The sequence below is a fragment of the Nyctibius grandis genome, chromosome 1 (assembly GCF_013368605.1).
Source record: "Nyctibius grandis isolate bNycGra1 chromosome 1, bNycGra1.pri, whole genome shotgun sequence".
Taxonomy (NCBI): domain Eukaryota; kingdom Metazoa; phylum Chordata; class Aves; order Nyctibiiformes; family Nyctibiidae; genus Nyctibius; species Nyctibius grandis.
Window position 1 is genome coordinate 78,231,485 of NC_090658.1, and position 16,460 is coordinate 78,247,944.

The 16,460-nt window shown below is 40.2% G+C and overlaps 1 protein-coding gene across 5 annotated transcripts in view; it reads left to right on the forward strand.

The window, feature by feature from the left end:
- REV3L (REV3 like, DNA directed polymerase zeta catalytic subunit) overlaps positions 1-16,460 on the forward strand; it is a 135,231-nt gene that overhangs the window by 103,014 nt on the left and 15,757 nt on the right. For all 5 annotated transcript variants that reach the window (XM_068409845.1, XM_068410022.1, XM_068410103.1 and 2 more), the window contains exons 19-22: positions 4,345-4,460; positions 9,534-9,652; positions 10,262-10,380; positions 11,374-11,515. In XM_068409845.1, coding sequence (XP_068265946.1) covers positions 4,345-4,460; positions 9,534-9,652; positions 10,262-10,380; positions 11,374-11,515 — 496 coding nt within the window. The remainder of the gene's footprint in view (positions 1-4,344; positions 4,461-9,533; positions 9,653-10,261; positions 10,381-11,373; positions 11,516-16,460) is intronic.

A 16,460-nucleotide genomic window follows, 5' to 3' on the forward strand; every position in this document is an offset into this window, starting at 1 on the left:
TCCAGTCCTCAGGCACCTCTCCTGTTCCCCACGACTTAGCTAAGATGATGGAGAGTGGCCTAGCAATGACTTCTGCCAGCTCCCTCAGCACCCGCGGGTGCATCCCATCAGGGCCCATGGATTATTAGGGCGCTCTTATTCCTGTCATGTTAGTCCTAGCCAGCAGTTTTCAAATATCAGTATTACAACTTACAAGTTCCTTTCAGGTGTAAAAGCTGGTCACGTTACAATTTCTTCTAATAAAACAGCTTAAACTGATGGTGAAGACCAACTGGATAGTATACTGTAAAAACTGTGAGAAGGGAGGATGAAAAATACAAAACTTGTCCTCTCCTTAGCTCACAGCCTGTCGTCTTTGTGGTACCACATGAAAAGGGGAGAGAGAAAGCAAGAGAGGCAGACTTCAGTTGAGCTCCCATCAGCTGAACCTTGTCTTTACCTGTTCTTTTTCCTGTTCAGAATAATGTCATCTTTTAGCTCCAGGCATCACTTCTTCTCTAATAGCAAAAAGAATACGACAGGAGGTCTTGACAAATGACGCGCTGGTCCGCTGGTATACAACTGGTACATGGGATTGGGCTGCAGGAGAGGGCACCTCTGCTGCATAAATTGAGATGGAGTTGATCAGCAAGGAAATAAGAAGCAACAAACAGCAGCGCCTCATGTTAGGTGCAAGAAATCTGATAGGTCTGTTAAACCTGTTGCATAAGGTAGACCTTATGCCTACTGTAGTTCAGGAGTTTGGGTTCCCAAGTGTTGTTCAGTAGAAAGGAGTTCTACTTGAATAAAATCATACTTTCTTTTTTCCTTCAAAGATAATTCAGAGATACACTTAACCAAAAATTCTTTTTATTGTAAAGTTAAGGAAATACCTAAGCATCCATAAATTTGTTAATACTAATTATAGTCCTTTGTACATATGCATTGTGAATGCATACAAATATACACACAAAACACATATGTGTGTAACTTACTGCAGTCTGAGCAACTCAATTGCTGGCAGTGTGTTTTTTGGTTTTCATGCTTTCAGAAGGATACCACTTGGATCCAAGTTCTAAATAGGGGAAACTGAGACTAAGGGACTATGTTTACAGGGGATTTACAGTAGGATTTGAATTCCCCATTTACTAGCTACACTACCTTCATTTTCCATGTAGATAGCTTTGTAGGAGAGTCATCTGACTGAAGCTTAGACATCTGCATTTCATTGTCAGTGTCTAAGTAGCTACCCTTATCACCATGTATGTTAAATGGAAAGAACAGGATCTCATTCTGCAAGAGGTGGCTAAAATATAAGGAATAGTTCACCCAAAGAGGCCTGTTTTCTTCAATGACAATAAAGAGACCAACTTAGAAAACTTGAGATGCCAAAATCAGTTGAAATGAGACCCTTCCATTAATGCATGTGCAGGGTCTAGTTGGGGAAAAAAAAGCAGAGTAAGTAACACACTGTAAAGTGATACCCTGTGACTCAGTAACGTGCTATTATAGGCAATCCCTAATGGCCTGTACAAGCAAGACTGTGTTCAAAACTAAGAGGCTGATTTTTTTAAAAAAATCTTTTGAGCACTAAACTTTCCAATCTACATGTGAATTTACATAAAATTGTGTTAAAATATGTAATATTTAAGTTAGATACTATTTATTTATATAAGAAAATGCGTGTATCTGAAAACATCATAAACTAAAGTGGTTTTATATCTTGTCCTATAAAACATCTTCCCATCTGAAGGATACTAGAGAAACAATTCTTGAGATTATATGCAGATGGTTTACAGAGGTAGTTTTATTCATTAGCTTAAAAGAGAATAGTAAGATTAACTCAAGAACTGATGAAATGTTGTATTCAGTTGCACTATAAATAGGGGTATTTCAGTAGTAATGTAATAGCCCACTAAAATTTGGTTATGTAGGAAGTGTGGGAGGTAATACAGTACTTGGGCAAGGAAAAACCCAAATCAACGTCCTTCATCACAGGTGGTAGTAGCTGCTAATACAGTTATGGCAACTTGCTGCTTCCAGACAGCATGCTTGTTTCTGTTCAGAACAGGCTTAAAAATTCCTGACATAATGAATACTGTTTTAGGTACCACATAAGCAGTTCTTTGCAAGTTTCTCATTCATGTTTACATCTATCACGGAACCCATCTGCAGAACGTCTTGCCCCGCGTAAAATCTACGAGTATTTTCCATTTTGAATTATGTGAAACCAGTTTTCAAATATGGATGTAAATTACTTCTGTAAGATTTTTCCTTCATTTTAAATAATCAGATGTGTTTTGCAATATGCTAGGACCAGGACAGTTTAGCTGCAAGAATTAATGTGAAAATATGTTAATTTTTTATTCTGTGACTGTATAAACCATTACATAGTTCCATTTTATCTCAAAGCTTAGATGGAGCTATTCATAATTTTGGAACCTCAGTTGGCAATTGTCGTGTGTTGTGCGGAGCAGCGAGTGGTCATAACTCTTTCTGACACTGATTCTGCTGCTGGAAGGAACTGCAGGCTAGCTTCATTCATTTGTCCATAAATTGCTCTAGCTAGCCTTGGGTTTGTATCACTGGTAGCACAGGCTTCCAAAATGAGTAAATTTACTGTTCCCACTCCTGATGATCATTTCCTTTCTCCAAAACCAAGAATCATTTGACTTTAACAGCAGATAGCAAAATACACCCCAAATGCAAAGTGCTAGTTCTTTTACTTTCCTAGAATGCTAGAAATCAAAAACAAACTTTAGAATCTTCTACCTCAGCCAAAAATTGTATCAAAACTTCTGTTGTATTCAAAGTATTCAAATACTTTTCCCTTTATTTTTCACAAAAAGTTAGTGTCCATGCAGAAGTGTGAAGAGGCTCTTTTCTGGAGCTGTTCTCAGAGTAGTTAGTTACTTCAAAGTGAGTTGTCATCTGCATTTGGCTGGAACACACAAGCAAGGAAGACACTTTCACAATAAAGTCTGAAGCTTCACTTGTAATGTCTGTGATACAACTGCAACTTAGGATTCGGGCAAAGGGTATTCTCCTGTATCCAACAGTCAGGAAATGTTGGCATTTTTTAATGCATTTAAGGATGCAAAAAGTACAGAGATCCTGTTCATAAGCCAAGGGCTCTGCCTACTTCTGCCATAAACTGAGGTCTGCAAGCCTGCATCCTGTTGTGGGGCTGGGCATGGACTGTGGTACAGGACCCTCAGCCTCTCGTCCAATCCTGTACTTCCTGACAGCTGCCCTTTTGTCATTCAGTTGTATTGAGTGCTGCCTGCTGGAACTCAAAACCCCTCGACTGAGCTGTATTGAAAGAAGCAGCTATTCTTCCCAGTGAAGCTTCCTTTCTTTTTTTTGCTATAAAAATAATAAATATCTGATGTTACCGTGGCTGGTCTCTTTCTGCCCAGCCCAAGAAAATCATGCTTAGGCTCTTCAGCAAGTGACCAGATCATGACTTCTGGTTTTAATAGTGCCTACTCAAAAGGTAGATGATACAGTGCTTTGACTTTGAAGCCACCTTGTTTGTCCTTCTGTCTAGTCAGCTCTTCTCTGATCCTGACTGGAAGATGGTCAGTGACTGTGTCAGAAGACAATTCTGCCTTTTCTTTTCATCATACCTGAGCCAGTCAAATTTTCCACCTGGCATGAGATACACAAGAAAAGCTCATTTTATGCTGTATCTTACAGAAAGAAGGTTATCTTAAAGGAAGAGGTATTTAAACAGAACTGGTAGATAGGGATGCTTTTCTCCACGTTTCAATTTTGACAGCTCTCACTCAACTGCGAACTTTTAACTTTCCCAATAAAGAGTCAGCATTTAGAACCAGAACTGTCCTCTGATTATTATAAGCTACACTGCAGTATTAGTGAAACATTGTTATTTGCAAAACATTCAAGTAGCCTAGTAGCAAATTCTATTCTATTTCATAAAGGAAAATAGTACAACAGAGCTTGAGAACAGGACTGTATTTAATTGCACATTTGTCTTGTGCCGGTACCTAGGTTTCAGTTTATGCTCGATACAGCCTGATTCCATCGATAAAACCTGATTATACCTAGATTTTGATCTTTATTTGTAAAGACTAAAATAATGGAAGTATGTAAAAAAATATATGCTTTCCCAATGAAAATACTCCTTCTAAATATTTTTTCAGTTGAATGTTATTGAAAATCCTAAAAGACTGTCTGTTTTAAATAGTCTCCTAGTCCAGATGCTGCTTTCATAGAAACCCATTGTGGGTTCTTTTTTAAACTCAACACGGTTAGAATTAAATCATGTTTATACTCTGTTCATGGAAAATATTTTCTTAAATAATATGAAGCTTATTTTCCTTTTTCTTCCTCACCCTTTAGATATGACCCAGACATTTTGTTAGGCTATGAAGTACAGATGCATTCCTGGGGTTATCTCTTACAGAGGGCTGCTGCACTAAGTGTTGATTTATGCCAGATGATTTCTCGTGTGCCAGGTAAGTTAACGTATAGGGTTTCAGTTCAGTTCCAATAGAAACAAGTTGAAATCTATGAATAAATTTAAAAAAATTAATGCAGAGTATTTCTTCAGGTGGACTTCTTTTTTTGTTGTTGCTGTTGTGTTGTTATAGGTATAATCACACACAAAAAAAATTTGAAATACCAATGAGATTCTGGTTTTCAGTGTTTTCTGAATTTTTAAACTTCTTGCATATTCCACTTCTGGGTATGTCCTGTATCCATGAACCTAGACTCATTTTCAGTAGTCGTGAGTGTTAAGTTTTCAGTTCTTGGAGGTGCTTCTGCTACCAAACCTTCTCTTGCTTCTCCTTGGCTTCAGTCATATGTATATGTCTTTCAGGGTACCTACCATAATCGTTATTCGCAGTTTCTCTGGCTGAGGTACAAGCACATAAAGATGCTCCTGAGCAGCACTCATCTTGGTCAGCAGCTCTGCAATAAAATCCTTGCTTTCATCTTGTCCTGTGGACAAATTTTACTGGCTGAAGTGCTGGTGCTTTCTTCCAACATTCAGAAAAAGATCTGTTTGGGTTTTTTTCTTGAAAACCTGGGGAAAGTTATTCAGGGGAGTGGTAAGCCTAGTGTCTATACTTTGCCAATCAATAGAAGCTATCATGCTGAAGAATGCAGTTAATGAACAGCTAAATAAATGTGTTGCACCTGAGAAGAGTCAAGGTAACTTTGTCTCAAAAATTTGTTGTAGCTCTTTCAGTCATCAAGAAGATGTGGATGAGGGAGTTATAATTTTAAAAATCAAAACAATTGAAAAAACTGCTTTTGTCAGGGCTCTTGCAAAGATCTGTACAGAAACTAAAATAACCATGAAATAAGAAGTGCTTTCCTGTGGTTGTCCCGTTAAAAACTTGATCCTGTTACTTTGTAATGGTTGAAAAAGCAACTGAAATGTTAGGAATTATGGAGCAAAGAAAATATAAAAGAATGAATGTAAATGTAAAGATCTGTAGTGTGCTTGCACCTCAAATACTGCAGTTCTAGCTTCTTCATAACCTTTCCACCATCAAAATGGATATAAGAGAACTGGTAAAGATGAGAAGGGTAATCCAAATGTGTCTAGTGATTTAGTAAGGTAGAATTCCAGAAGAGACAAAACTGGCTAAGGAAGGTAAAAGCCTGTGAAATCTTGAGGGTTATAAAGGGAAATATGGATTGGTTGTTCATGGTCTTTTCCAATGCAAGAACCAGAAATCATCAAATGAAGATAGCAAATGGCAGCTACAGAATAGGAGTTGATTTTTCACCCCGGGTTGTTGAACTGTTGAGTTCCTTGCCACAAGATAGTACAAATGCTTAAAGTGTATGTTGCTTTAAGAGGAGATAAATTGTTGAAAGAAAAATCCATTGGGAACTAATATATATGTGAAAATAATGTCTGGCCTAGGAAGCTGCAAGTGGTTAGAAGCTGGGAGAGTTCTAGAGAGATTATCAATAGCTGCTTCCCCTGTTCTTGAAGCGTCTGCTTTTGGGTACTTGATAGAACATGATACTGGGCTAGTTGCATCTTTGGACTTACCCAGCATCGCAGTAGCATCTCATATGTTGGCATCCTGTGTGCCTGGCCAGGAGAAAATGGTATTTTAGAAGAGCTAAGTTCACACTCTCCTTCCTTGAGGTTTGAATATTTGTGCACTCTTCTGATGCCTTCAAAATGTTTTGATGCTTTTGATACCTGTGACCTGTTCAGAAAAGGCCTGAGTTATAGATACCACCCAGGGACAAGAAAACATAAGAACAAATTTGCATCTTCAGTTGAAAGTTGTTGGCAACTGGACCTTGGTGAATTTTTAAATAGTTAATATATGAAAACAGGAACACATGACACTTTAAATATGAATTGGCCATCAAAGGTCACAAGTTTCCTTCTTCAGCACAAAGGTCTCAAATTTGTTCTGCAGGAACAATAACTGATAGCATGAACCTTGTTATTATATTCCCCTGATGGCTCAAATTGAGTTCATACATTGGTTGCAATAATAATGCCACTGGGTATGGTCTTCAAATGTACTGAAGGATGTTCAGAAAAATGGTTGACCCCTTACACTTCAAGATTTGCTATGTCTTTGGTAAAAGGAATGGTAAGTGTTGCAGTCAAAGGTTCATTAAACCTACAAAGATCACAAAGATTTACTGCTCTACTGTAGAAGTATGGCTGAACAATCTCTTCAGTTTGGGACAGGTAACTAATGTGTCTCTGCTTTTGTTCTCAAACGCTGAGTCTTGCAGGACAGCTATGTCTGCACTGTAGTTGATGCAGAATCAACAGTTACCTCAGTAGAGCTCTCGATAGTACCTGTCTTCATGACATAAGCTGTTTTTTCAAGTTACTGGAATTGGGATACAAATGAAGAATTCCTCAAAGAAGAAAGGTTACTTCTCTGGGAACTGTGTGGTTCTTAATGGCGATGATCCTGTATATTTCACACTCGGGCTTCCTTCGCTACAACTGTGAAGTCCCACACAACATGGATTCAGTTCTAGTGAAGGAAACCAGGGTTGTAGCCCTTAACATCTTTGGACATAAAGTTCAAGTGGGCATGCAGGACGTAGGCATGTTCTCCACAGCCCTGGTATTCATAGTACAGATGTTCTTGTGCCAGATGGTAGATGCACACAGAGAAGTGGAATACCCAACACTTAAAATGTTTCTAAGAACTAGTGTTATTGTAAGGTAAGTAATTATTCATTTTTGACTCAACTGCAGGAGAAGGATAAGGAAATGTTCACACTGATGAGCCTCTCCCAAAAATGTCATGCTACAAGTGTGGGCTTGCATGCATGACCATTAACATACAAGTGTTGTGTTCTCTGTTGCTTTGTGGCCTCCTTATCCATGGTTTTGACCCCATCTATGTTCCTCTTGCTTTTCCAACCCCTATGCTTCATATTTCCCTCCCTTCTTCACATGCTGTATTTTTAGAACAGGAAGTGCTCCTTCAAGCAGTATGCTGTTCTTTCCTCCTATTGAAATAAAGATAGAAGGTACTTTTCCTTCCCTTTCCTGTGATTTCAACTTAACAAAAAGAAAGCTGGACTTCGCTCTGGTTTTGCTTTATTGGCTGAGTCTAGTGCTGCCTCTGCCATTTATAAGTGAACTATTCATAAGTCATTAGGACACACGAGAGAAGTGAGTACCGTGCCTGTGCATAGTGGCATTTTTTGTGTGTGCACTGTGGCCTCCTGTTTCCTCCTTCGCATCACAGCTCAAAGTTAGGGAGTGGGTAACAGAGGATGAGAGGAGACTTTTTTTCTTTTATATCACACACTTGAAAGATAGGAGGAATGTCCAGTTCTGCTCCTTAACAACTTTGTTTCCAGAGAGGCTCACGTGGTTCTGGTGATACATTCCCCACACCAGTTGTAGAGCACTACAGGTTTTTATAATTTTGCGATGCTTATCACATGCAGAGTCTCTTGTTCATCAGGGCGGTGGGTCTCTTGTGACCGCAGTATACTTAGTCGCCTGTCTTTACCAGCAAGACATGAAGTGAATTTAAGAAAGAAGAGAACTAGGATGACACGGCGAAAAGTAGAACTGACTGATAGTTTCTGCTTCCAATTGAAAAAAAAAAAAAATTATGGGCGGGGGGGGAATATAAGTTCCTCACTTTCTCAGGAGATCCAGCATGTGTAAATGAAGAAAAGCAGAAGAAACAATGTTGCTCCTTGTGGGGCTTTTTTTTCCATCTGAACATGGAAAGAGAAATTGCTATTTTTCCTCCTTAAAAATCTGAAAAAATAAGGAGGTTAAAAAGGTGGTATGCATTTTGATAAAGTGTATGAAAGGTTTCCTAAATTTTGTCAGGGCTCTATGATTTATTGATAAGGTCAGTAAATGACAAACAAGTTTTCTTAACCATGGTTTGATGGATATGATACACATTTGCAAGATCAACATATGAAGTTTATGTTGTTTTACAGCAGTTCTGCAGAATTTCAGGCAATTTTTACTTCTGCCTTCAAGGGTAAATGTGCTTCATGGCTGTCTGAAGAACTAATTGCTCATTTCTGATCATTATTGCAAAGCATTGTGTATCCACACTTCTGTACACTCTATCCAAAATGTTCTTCTTTTTATTAGTAGGGTACTGTATAGGGATATCTGATAAATGACTAGTGGCAGAGTACACAACCAACAGTTGAAAAATGGGTATGGATTTACAATTGGGGGGAAATTGCCCCAAAGTGCTTTCTCTTCCATTAAACTAATAAGAAGGAGCAAGACTGGAGGATCAAATAATACAGTGTGTTTTCATATTGAATTATAAACTGTGTTGTACATTTTTAAAAAACATTTATGTAAACTCAGGAAAGAATACCAAAACTGTAGCCTTAGGTTGACTGAAAAAAAGACAGTTTCAAGAAATGTATACCAAAAAGACTGTCTTGTCTTGTGTTGTAGTATTTCAAAACATGAAAAAAAACAAGGATGGCAGCAGAGGATATCTTTCCTGTACTGTGGGCACTGCTGTCTTACAGAAAGATTCAGAGTACTCTGCATTTGTTCCTTCCTATTTCCTTCTTTCTCCATTTGTGCTATCCAGAACTTATGTCTACCTGCTCCCGCTGCGGCGGGTTTGCTTTTACTGTACGAAAGGCCCTGAGTTTTCTCTCCCATGACCTGGTTCCGACTGTGTGAGATCATTACAAGTAAAGGCTTGAGTTATAAACTCTTTAGGGAAAAAATCACTTTTTTTTTTAATGTTGTGCTCTAATGTGTATGCAGCTCGCTCTGAAGAAGCATTCAGCATTGCTTAACCAATATATTCACTATAGCAAATATATTGCCATGGGCACTTCAATGAAACTGAAGTAAGAGTTACCTTCAGAGGGATGTGCAAGAGCAGCAAAACCTGGAGGAGTTTAATTTAGAGATTGCGTGGAAGACTGGTAAACAAATAATCTTGTGAAATCAGTAGCAGTCTTCAGGAATTCTTATTTTTCTAGAGAGCTCAAGTTGAAAGAGGGATGGCTTGAGTTGGTGGTGACTGTACTATAGCTTTTCTAAATATATTCTCTTTTAATGTCTTTAGATGAAAAGAAAGAGAACAGATTTGCAGCTGAGCGGGATGAATATGGATCGGATACAATGAGTGAAATAAATATTGTTGGGCGAATTACCTTAAATATTTGGAGAATGATGAGAAACGAGGTAAAGTTTTTAAAAGGTTAATGTATTTGACTTACTGGGGTTTTTTAATTATTGTAGACTTTGAAAATTTCACGTAACATATAACTTTTTGTTCTTTATTTGTACACCTTTTCAAATAGAGCTGTCTGCCACTTTGTAAGAATGGATTTTGCGTATCGCTAAAATGTAAAATACTGAAGCCCTTATCTTTCAGTAATGTTTCTTAATGATGTTCCTTTTCACTTCTTTCTGGGTTTTGAGAACTCACCTGTTTTAGCGATTTGTCTAGTATGGTGATTTCAATAAATTAAATACTTATTTTAAGCTGTCAGACTTACTCATTGTTTTGCTCTTTATGACCTTACATTTAATACTCAAATGGTTCAGTCGTTACAAATCTTCTGACCAAATTCAGACCTGATCTTTGTGATCTACTTAATTCCACATAGTCTTTTCAATTCATGAGGGATAGTCTTCCCTGACTTATAAATAATTAAGGAATTCTAAATATAAATGTTTAATATATTAGTTAATAGCTAATAAATTAGTTGTTACAGTTTTTTAAAACTAGAGATTTCTTTGACTATGAAAGATATTATGCATGCTATCAAGTCCTCTGTGTTTTTCTAGGTGAATCTAATGAATTACACTTTTGAAAACGTGGGCTTTCATGTTCTTCATCAACGTTTTCCTTTATTTACTTTCCGAGTTCTGTCTGATTGGTTTGATAATAAGGCTGATGTCTACAGGTAATGATCTGTTAATCCATTTTGTTTGTTCTTTTTAAAACCAGATTCTTAACATTGGATAGGTATAAGCTGAAGTCAGCATAGGAAGAAATAATCAATTTGGCTCAGGTACTAGAACAGTCTCTATACAGTAACATGAGCTTATTTACTCTGCTGTGTTCTGTTGTTCAGTTATACCCTCAATATTTCATCTTTGTGTATTTTTTCTGTTTAAAGTATACAAAAACAAAGCAATTTTTCAGTTACAGTTTCAACGTATCTGAATAGATGTATTATTTTGAAGTTCTGTAAGGGCTTTCTTTTGTATATACTATTCATCAGAAGGACTTTAATGAACTGTCAGGTTGCTGTTTTACTTCACAGTGCATGTCAACCAAGCCAGGCTTAAAAATAGTACAAAACAGTGTGCAAGATGTTAAGGCAGTAACTATAGCTGCTTAAAAATACCTTTACATGGCACGTATCACACTGGGCTTCACTCTTCCTCGGAGTGATTTGGAATTGTGTGATACAAACAATTCATAAAACTGAGTACTGATCTGAACGTAATTCATGACATACATATAATTTCTGTAAAAGTTAAATACTTTTTGACTAGGTGGAAACTTGGTTTAGTGCTGAAATTATAAATTGATGTTCAACTGAGATAGGTATTCTTAATACAGAAGGATGTTTCCACAAAAGTCCACTCTGTCAAAAAACCCCATGTAAACAGATGAAGAGAAACTTGAGTTTCTGTTTCAGTAATCCTTTAGGGCAGGAAGGAAAACAGGATATATTGAGATACGCCTTAACAGTAGTTTGCTGTAACACATTCTGTGTGTATCTTTAGAATACGTTTATGAGCGCCACATTTTTGAAAGAGCTGTATGAAAATGTCCTAGGGGAAATTTTCTTTGCTGGCTTGTAACAAACTATCATAAAAATACATTTTTCTTAGTAGAAAGAGCAGCACTTTCCTGATTGTTTATAACGAGTCATTCACTTTCACAGATGGAAAATGGTTGATCATTATGTTAGCCGCGTCCGTGGGAATCTCCAGTTGTTAGACAAACTGGATTTGATTGACAGAACAAGTGAAATGGCGAGACTTTTTGGCATCCAGTTCTTGCATGTATTAACAAGAGGCTCCCAGGTAAGATTTAGTTTTCCTTACACTTCACAAAAGCTAAATAGTCTTTACAAAATGTTTTAGTTCTTCAGTATCTTTTCAGTCAGTATATGTATTTTCATAAGGTCACAGAAGACTTTTGCATAACATGAAATTGAAACATAAAGAAAGGCAATCAAAAGCAGTAATAATGGATTGAATGGTTAGTCTCAGAGATTAAAAATAGCTGTTAAAAATAGAGTGCCCCAAATGTAATCACACTAGTGAGTCTCTTCTACTGACTTTGGGAGCGCTGTTTTCCCTTTGAGTTGTATTTTTCACACTTTAGATGAGTCTGAAAATGAACGCTTTTTAAAACCTTAAGAAATATAATTGGGCATGTTTTAGAAAGATTATTTTCTTCCAGGGCAGACAAAGCTGCATCAAATATGTTCTAAGTGACATTTCCTGTGAAGCAGACCTCTGGATGAGATTTGATCATAAGACAAGAAGGGCTCTGGCTTTATTAAGTACGTGTGTCATGCGAGATGTTATTTTGGTACTAGCATCAGAGGGAAAGGGAGCAGGACAGAGTGCGATTTACACTACTCTTTCTTTGTGACCCCAGCAGTCTCCAGTAATACCAAAGGCTTTCCTTCCCAGGTTCTCAGTGACTAGACTAACTAGACTGCTTTCATGACTTCATGTGAGCAATGGACAGCACCTGAAATGAGAGGCAACTCTCTCATTCACCTGTGTCTGCTCTTCTGTTGTCCTCTTCTTTCCTACCATAATTCTTTCCTACCATCTTTCTGCTTTCTGTTCTAATAGACATTTAGCTGAACTGACCAGGATTGATTACTTTGCATCTTATGTGGACAAAAAGACAACTTAAAAACTAATGTCGTAAGCAGACCAGCATTGTCTTAAGCCAGCCAGAAATGGGAGTGCCTGAAGCTCCAGTTCCTTAACAATTCAACCCAGTTTAAAAATGTTGCCACCTATTTTCCTTTGACTGCAGTTGCCTCTGTCATCTCTTGACCCACTGCATGTTCTTGTCGGCCTTGCTGATACTGACCCTATATTTCTGGGGGGGCAGCAGCACCAGTGGCAGAACCATGGTGGCGTTCAATAGGTATTTGCCAGTTTAGCTCCCCGATCTGGTTGACCATGTTATCAGAAAAGTACTGCTTTTGGAGCAAGGGAAGATAAATGCACAGTTAGGGATGGGGAGGGTGGGACTGGCGTACTGCCAACATAGATATGCTTAAGCTGTCATGACTGCAGCCTGCAAAGACTGTTCTGCCTGTCATTTTCTCAAATGGCTGCGAGTGGGAGTGAGCAACAGAAACATGCTGCATTTTCTATCCTGACTGTTCTTTTCTCTTCCCTTCTGTGCACGTATGTTTTGTTTTCATTGAAACTTTTTAGATCACAAAAATGGCAGTTGCAGCAATTCCCAGTCACCTCAAATAATTTTTTTTTTACTCAGAAGAATCATCACTACCTTTTATGAAGATAACTCCTTTTCTCCTTAGCTGAAAAAGATGTTAAAATGGAATCATAGAATGGTTTGGGTTGGAAGAGACCTTAAAGATCATCTAGTTCCAACCCCCCTGCCGTGGGCAGGGACACCTTTCCACTAGACCAGGTCAAAGCCCCATCCAACCTGGCCTTGAACACTGCCAGGGAGGGGACATCCACAGCTTCTCTGGGCAACCTGTGCCAGTGTCTCACCACCCTCACAGTATAGAATTTCTTCCCAATATCTAATCTAAATCTACCCTCTTGCAGTTTAAAACTGTTACCCCTTAGTAGTACAGTACAGATAAGACCCAGTAGTCTTATCACTGCATGCCCTTGTAAAAAGTCCCTCTCCAGCTTTCCTGTAGGCTCCCTTCAGGTACTGGAAGGCTGCTAGAAAGTCTCCCTGGAGCCTTCTCTTCCAGGCTGAACAGCCCCAGCTCTCTCAGCCTGTCTTCATAGGAGAGGTGCTCCAGCCTTCTGATCATCTTCGTGGCCCTCCTCTGGACTCGCTTCAACAGCTCCATGTCCTTCTTATGTTGGGGCCCCCAGAGCCGGACGCAGTGCTCCAGGTGGGGTCTCATGAGAGCGGAGTAGAGGGGCAGAATTACCTCCCTCGACCTGCTGGCCATGCTTCTTTTGATGCAGCCCAGGATATGGTTGGCTTTCTGGGCTGCAAGCGCACGTTGCTGGCTCATGTTGAACTTCTCATCAACCATCACCCCCAAGTCCTTCTCCTCAGGGCTGCTCTCAATCCATTTTCAGCCCAGCCTGTATTTGTACTTGGGAACTGCCCCAACCCACGTGCAGGACCTTGCACTTGGCCTTGTTGAACTTCATGCCGTTTGCACGGGCCCACTGGTCTCCAGTTGGACATAGAGCTGTTGACCACAACCCTTTGAGCGTGACCATCCAGCCAATTCTTTATCCACCAAGTGGCCCATCTGTCAAGTCCATGTCTCTCCAATTTAGGGACAAGGATGTTATGCAGGACAGTATCAAATGCTTTGCACAAGTCCAGGTAGATTATGTCAGTTGCTCTTCCCCTATCCACCAATGCTGTAACCCTGTCATAGAAGGCCACTAAATTTGTCAGGTACTATTTTCCTTAGTGAAGCCATGTCAGCTGTCACCGACTACCAGCTTATTTTCCCTGTGCTTTAGCATAATTTCCAGGAGAATCTGCTCCATGATCTTTCCAGGCACAGAGGTGAGACTGACTGGCCTGTAGTTCCCCGGGTCTTCCTTTTTTCCTTTTCTAAAAATGGGGGTTATGTTTCCCCTTTTCCAGTCAGTCGGGGACTTCACCAGACTGCCACGACTTCTCAAAAATGATGGATAGCGGCTTAGCAACTTCATCTGCCAGTTCCCTCAGGACCCGTGGATGCACCTTCCAGGTTCCTTAGATGGTCTCGAACCTGATCTTCTCCTACAGTGGGCAGTTCTTCATCCTCCCAGTCCCTGCCTTTGCCTTCTGCGACTTGGGTGGTGAGGCTAGAGCAGTTGCTGGTGAAGACTGAGGCAAAAAAGTCATTGAGTACCTCAGCCTTCTCCGTATCCCGGATAACAAAGTCTCCCCATTTCCTTCTGGACAGGGCCCACATTTTCCTTAGTCTTCCTTTTATCACTGACATACCTATAGAAGCATTTCTTGTTGTCCTTGACATCCTTGGCCAGATTTAATTCTATCAGGGCTTTAGCTTTCCTAACCTGGTCCCTGGCTGCTCAGACAATTTCCCTGTATTCCTCCCAGGCTATCTGCCCTTGCTTCCACCCTCTGTAGGCTTCCTTCTTGTGCCTGAGGTTGTCCAGGAGCTCCTTGTTCGTCCATGCAGGCCTCCTGGCTTTTTTGCCTGACTTTCTCTTTGTTGGGATGCATCACTCCTGAGCCTGGAGGAGGTGGTCCTTGAATATTAACCAGCTTTCTTCGGCCCCTCTTCCCTCCAGGGCATTACCGAAGGTACTCTGCCAAGCAGGTCCCTGAAGAGGCCAAAGTCTGCTCTCCTGAAGTCCAGGGTGGTGAGCTTGCTGTGCGCCCTCCTCACTGCCCTAAGGATCTTGAGCTCCACCATTTCATGGTCACTGCAGCCAAGGCTACCCTTGAGCTTCACATCCCCCACGAGCCCCTCCTTGTTGGTGAGAACAACGTCCAGCATGGCACCTCTCCTTGTTGGCTCCTCTGTCACTTGGAGAAGGAAGTTGTCATCCACGCATTCCAGGAACCTCCTGGATTGCTTATGCCCTGCTGTGTTGTCCCTCCAACAGATATCGGGGTGGTTGAAGTCCCCCATGAGGACCAGGGCCTGTGAACGTGAGGCTACGTCTGTCTGTCTGTAGAGGGCCTCATCTGCTCAGTCTTCCTGGTCAGGTGGCCTGTAGCAGACACCCACTATAATGTCTCCAGTCCCTGCCCTCCCTTTAATCCTGACCTATAAGCTCTCCATCGGCTCCTTCTCCATCCGAGGCAGAGCACCATATGCTCCAGCTGGTCACTGGCATAGAGGGCAACACCCCCTCCTTGTCTCCCATGCCTGTCCTTCCTAAAGAGCCTGTATCCCTCCATTTCAACACTTTGGTCATAAGAACCGTCCCACCACATCTCCGTGATGCCAATAAGGTCGTAGCCCTGCAGGCTTGCGTACGTCTCGAGCTCTTCTTGTTTCTTCCCCATGCTCCGTGCGTTTGCATAGAGGCATTTCAGTTGGGCCCCCGATGAAGCTGACTTACTGCCTGAAATTCCTTTGCGCTGCTCTTCTGGCGCTCTCCTGCTGACCTGCCATCCTTCTCCAGGCTCTGGGCATCTATTGCTGGCCCTGGCGTCAAACTGACAAGATAGTACTTAGAATAGATTTCAGATATTTTATTTTTTCCATATTTTTGTATCTCTTATTAAGTTTTACAGGACCTTTTTTAAAGGTGATTTTTTCCTCTACTTTATTAAGCTGTCTTCAATATTCCATAGAAGACTAAACAAATCTAACAGGAGATGGTCATAGGCATACGGATTATTAGTCAGATGATTGAAGAATTTGCTGAAAAGTTGGAAAAAAAAAATAGCTCTTGCCGGATCCAGTCCCTGAGCATCTCATCACACATCTGATCTCATCACTGGACACAACTTAGTGCGTAATTAGTGCGAGGCTGCTTATGCACTTAGCAGATTTTGCTTAGCTTATGCTTAGCTTGTGCTTAGCAGCTTATGCTGCAGCAAAACTACACTTTCAAACCCCAGCCTCTTTGTAAGGTGGCCGGGTCTTGTTAAAGGTTGGTTCTGTAAGTTCATTTATAATATCAAAGTTAAAGAAATTATACCTAACCCATTCAGTACAATGATTGAATATATAGTGCATCAGGCAGAGGGCTTTTGAATAGTGATTTAGTTGCTTACAAAGCGCAGGATCTTAGGATTATATAGGATTGTTCTTCGTTATTTTGGGATTTTCAGTCCTTTGCCACCCATGTATGT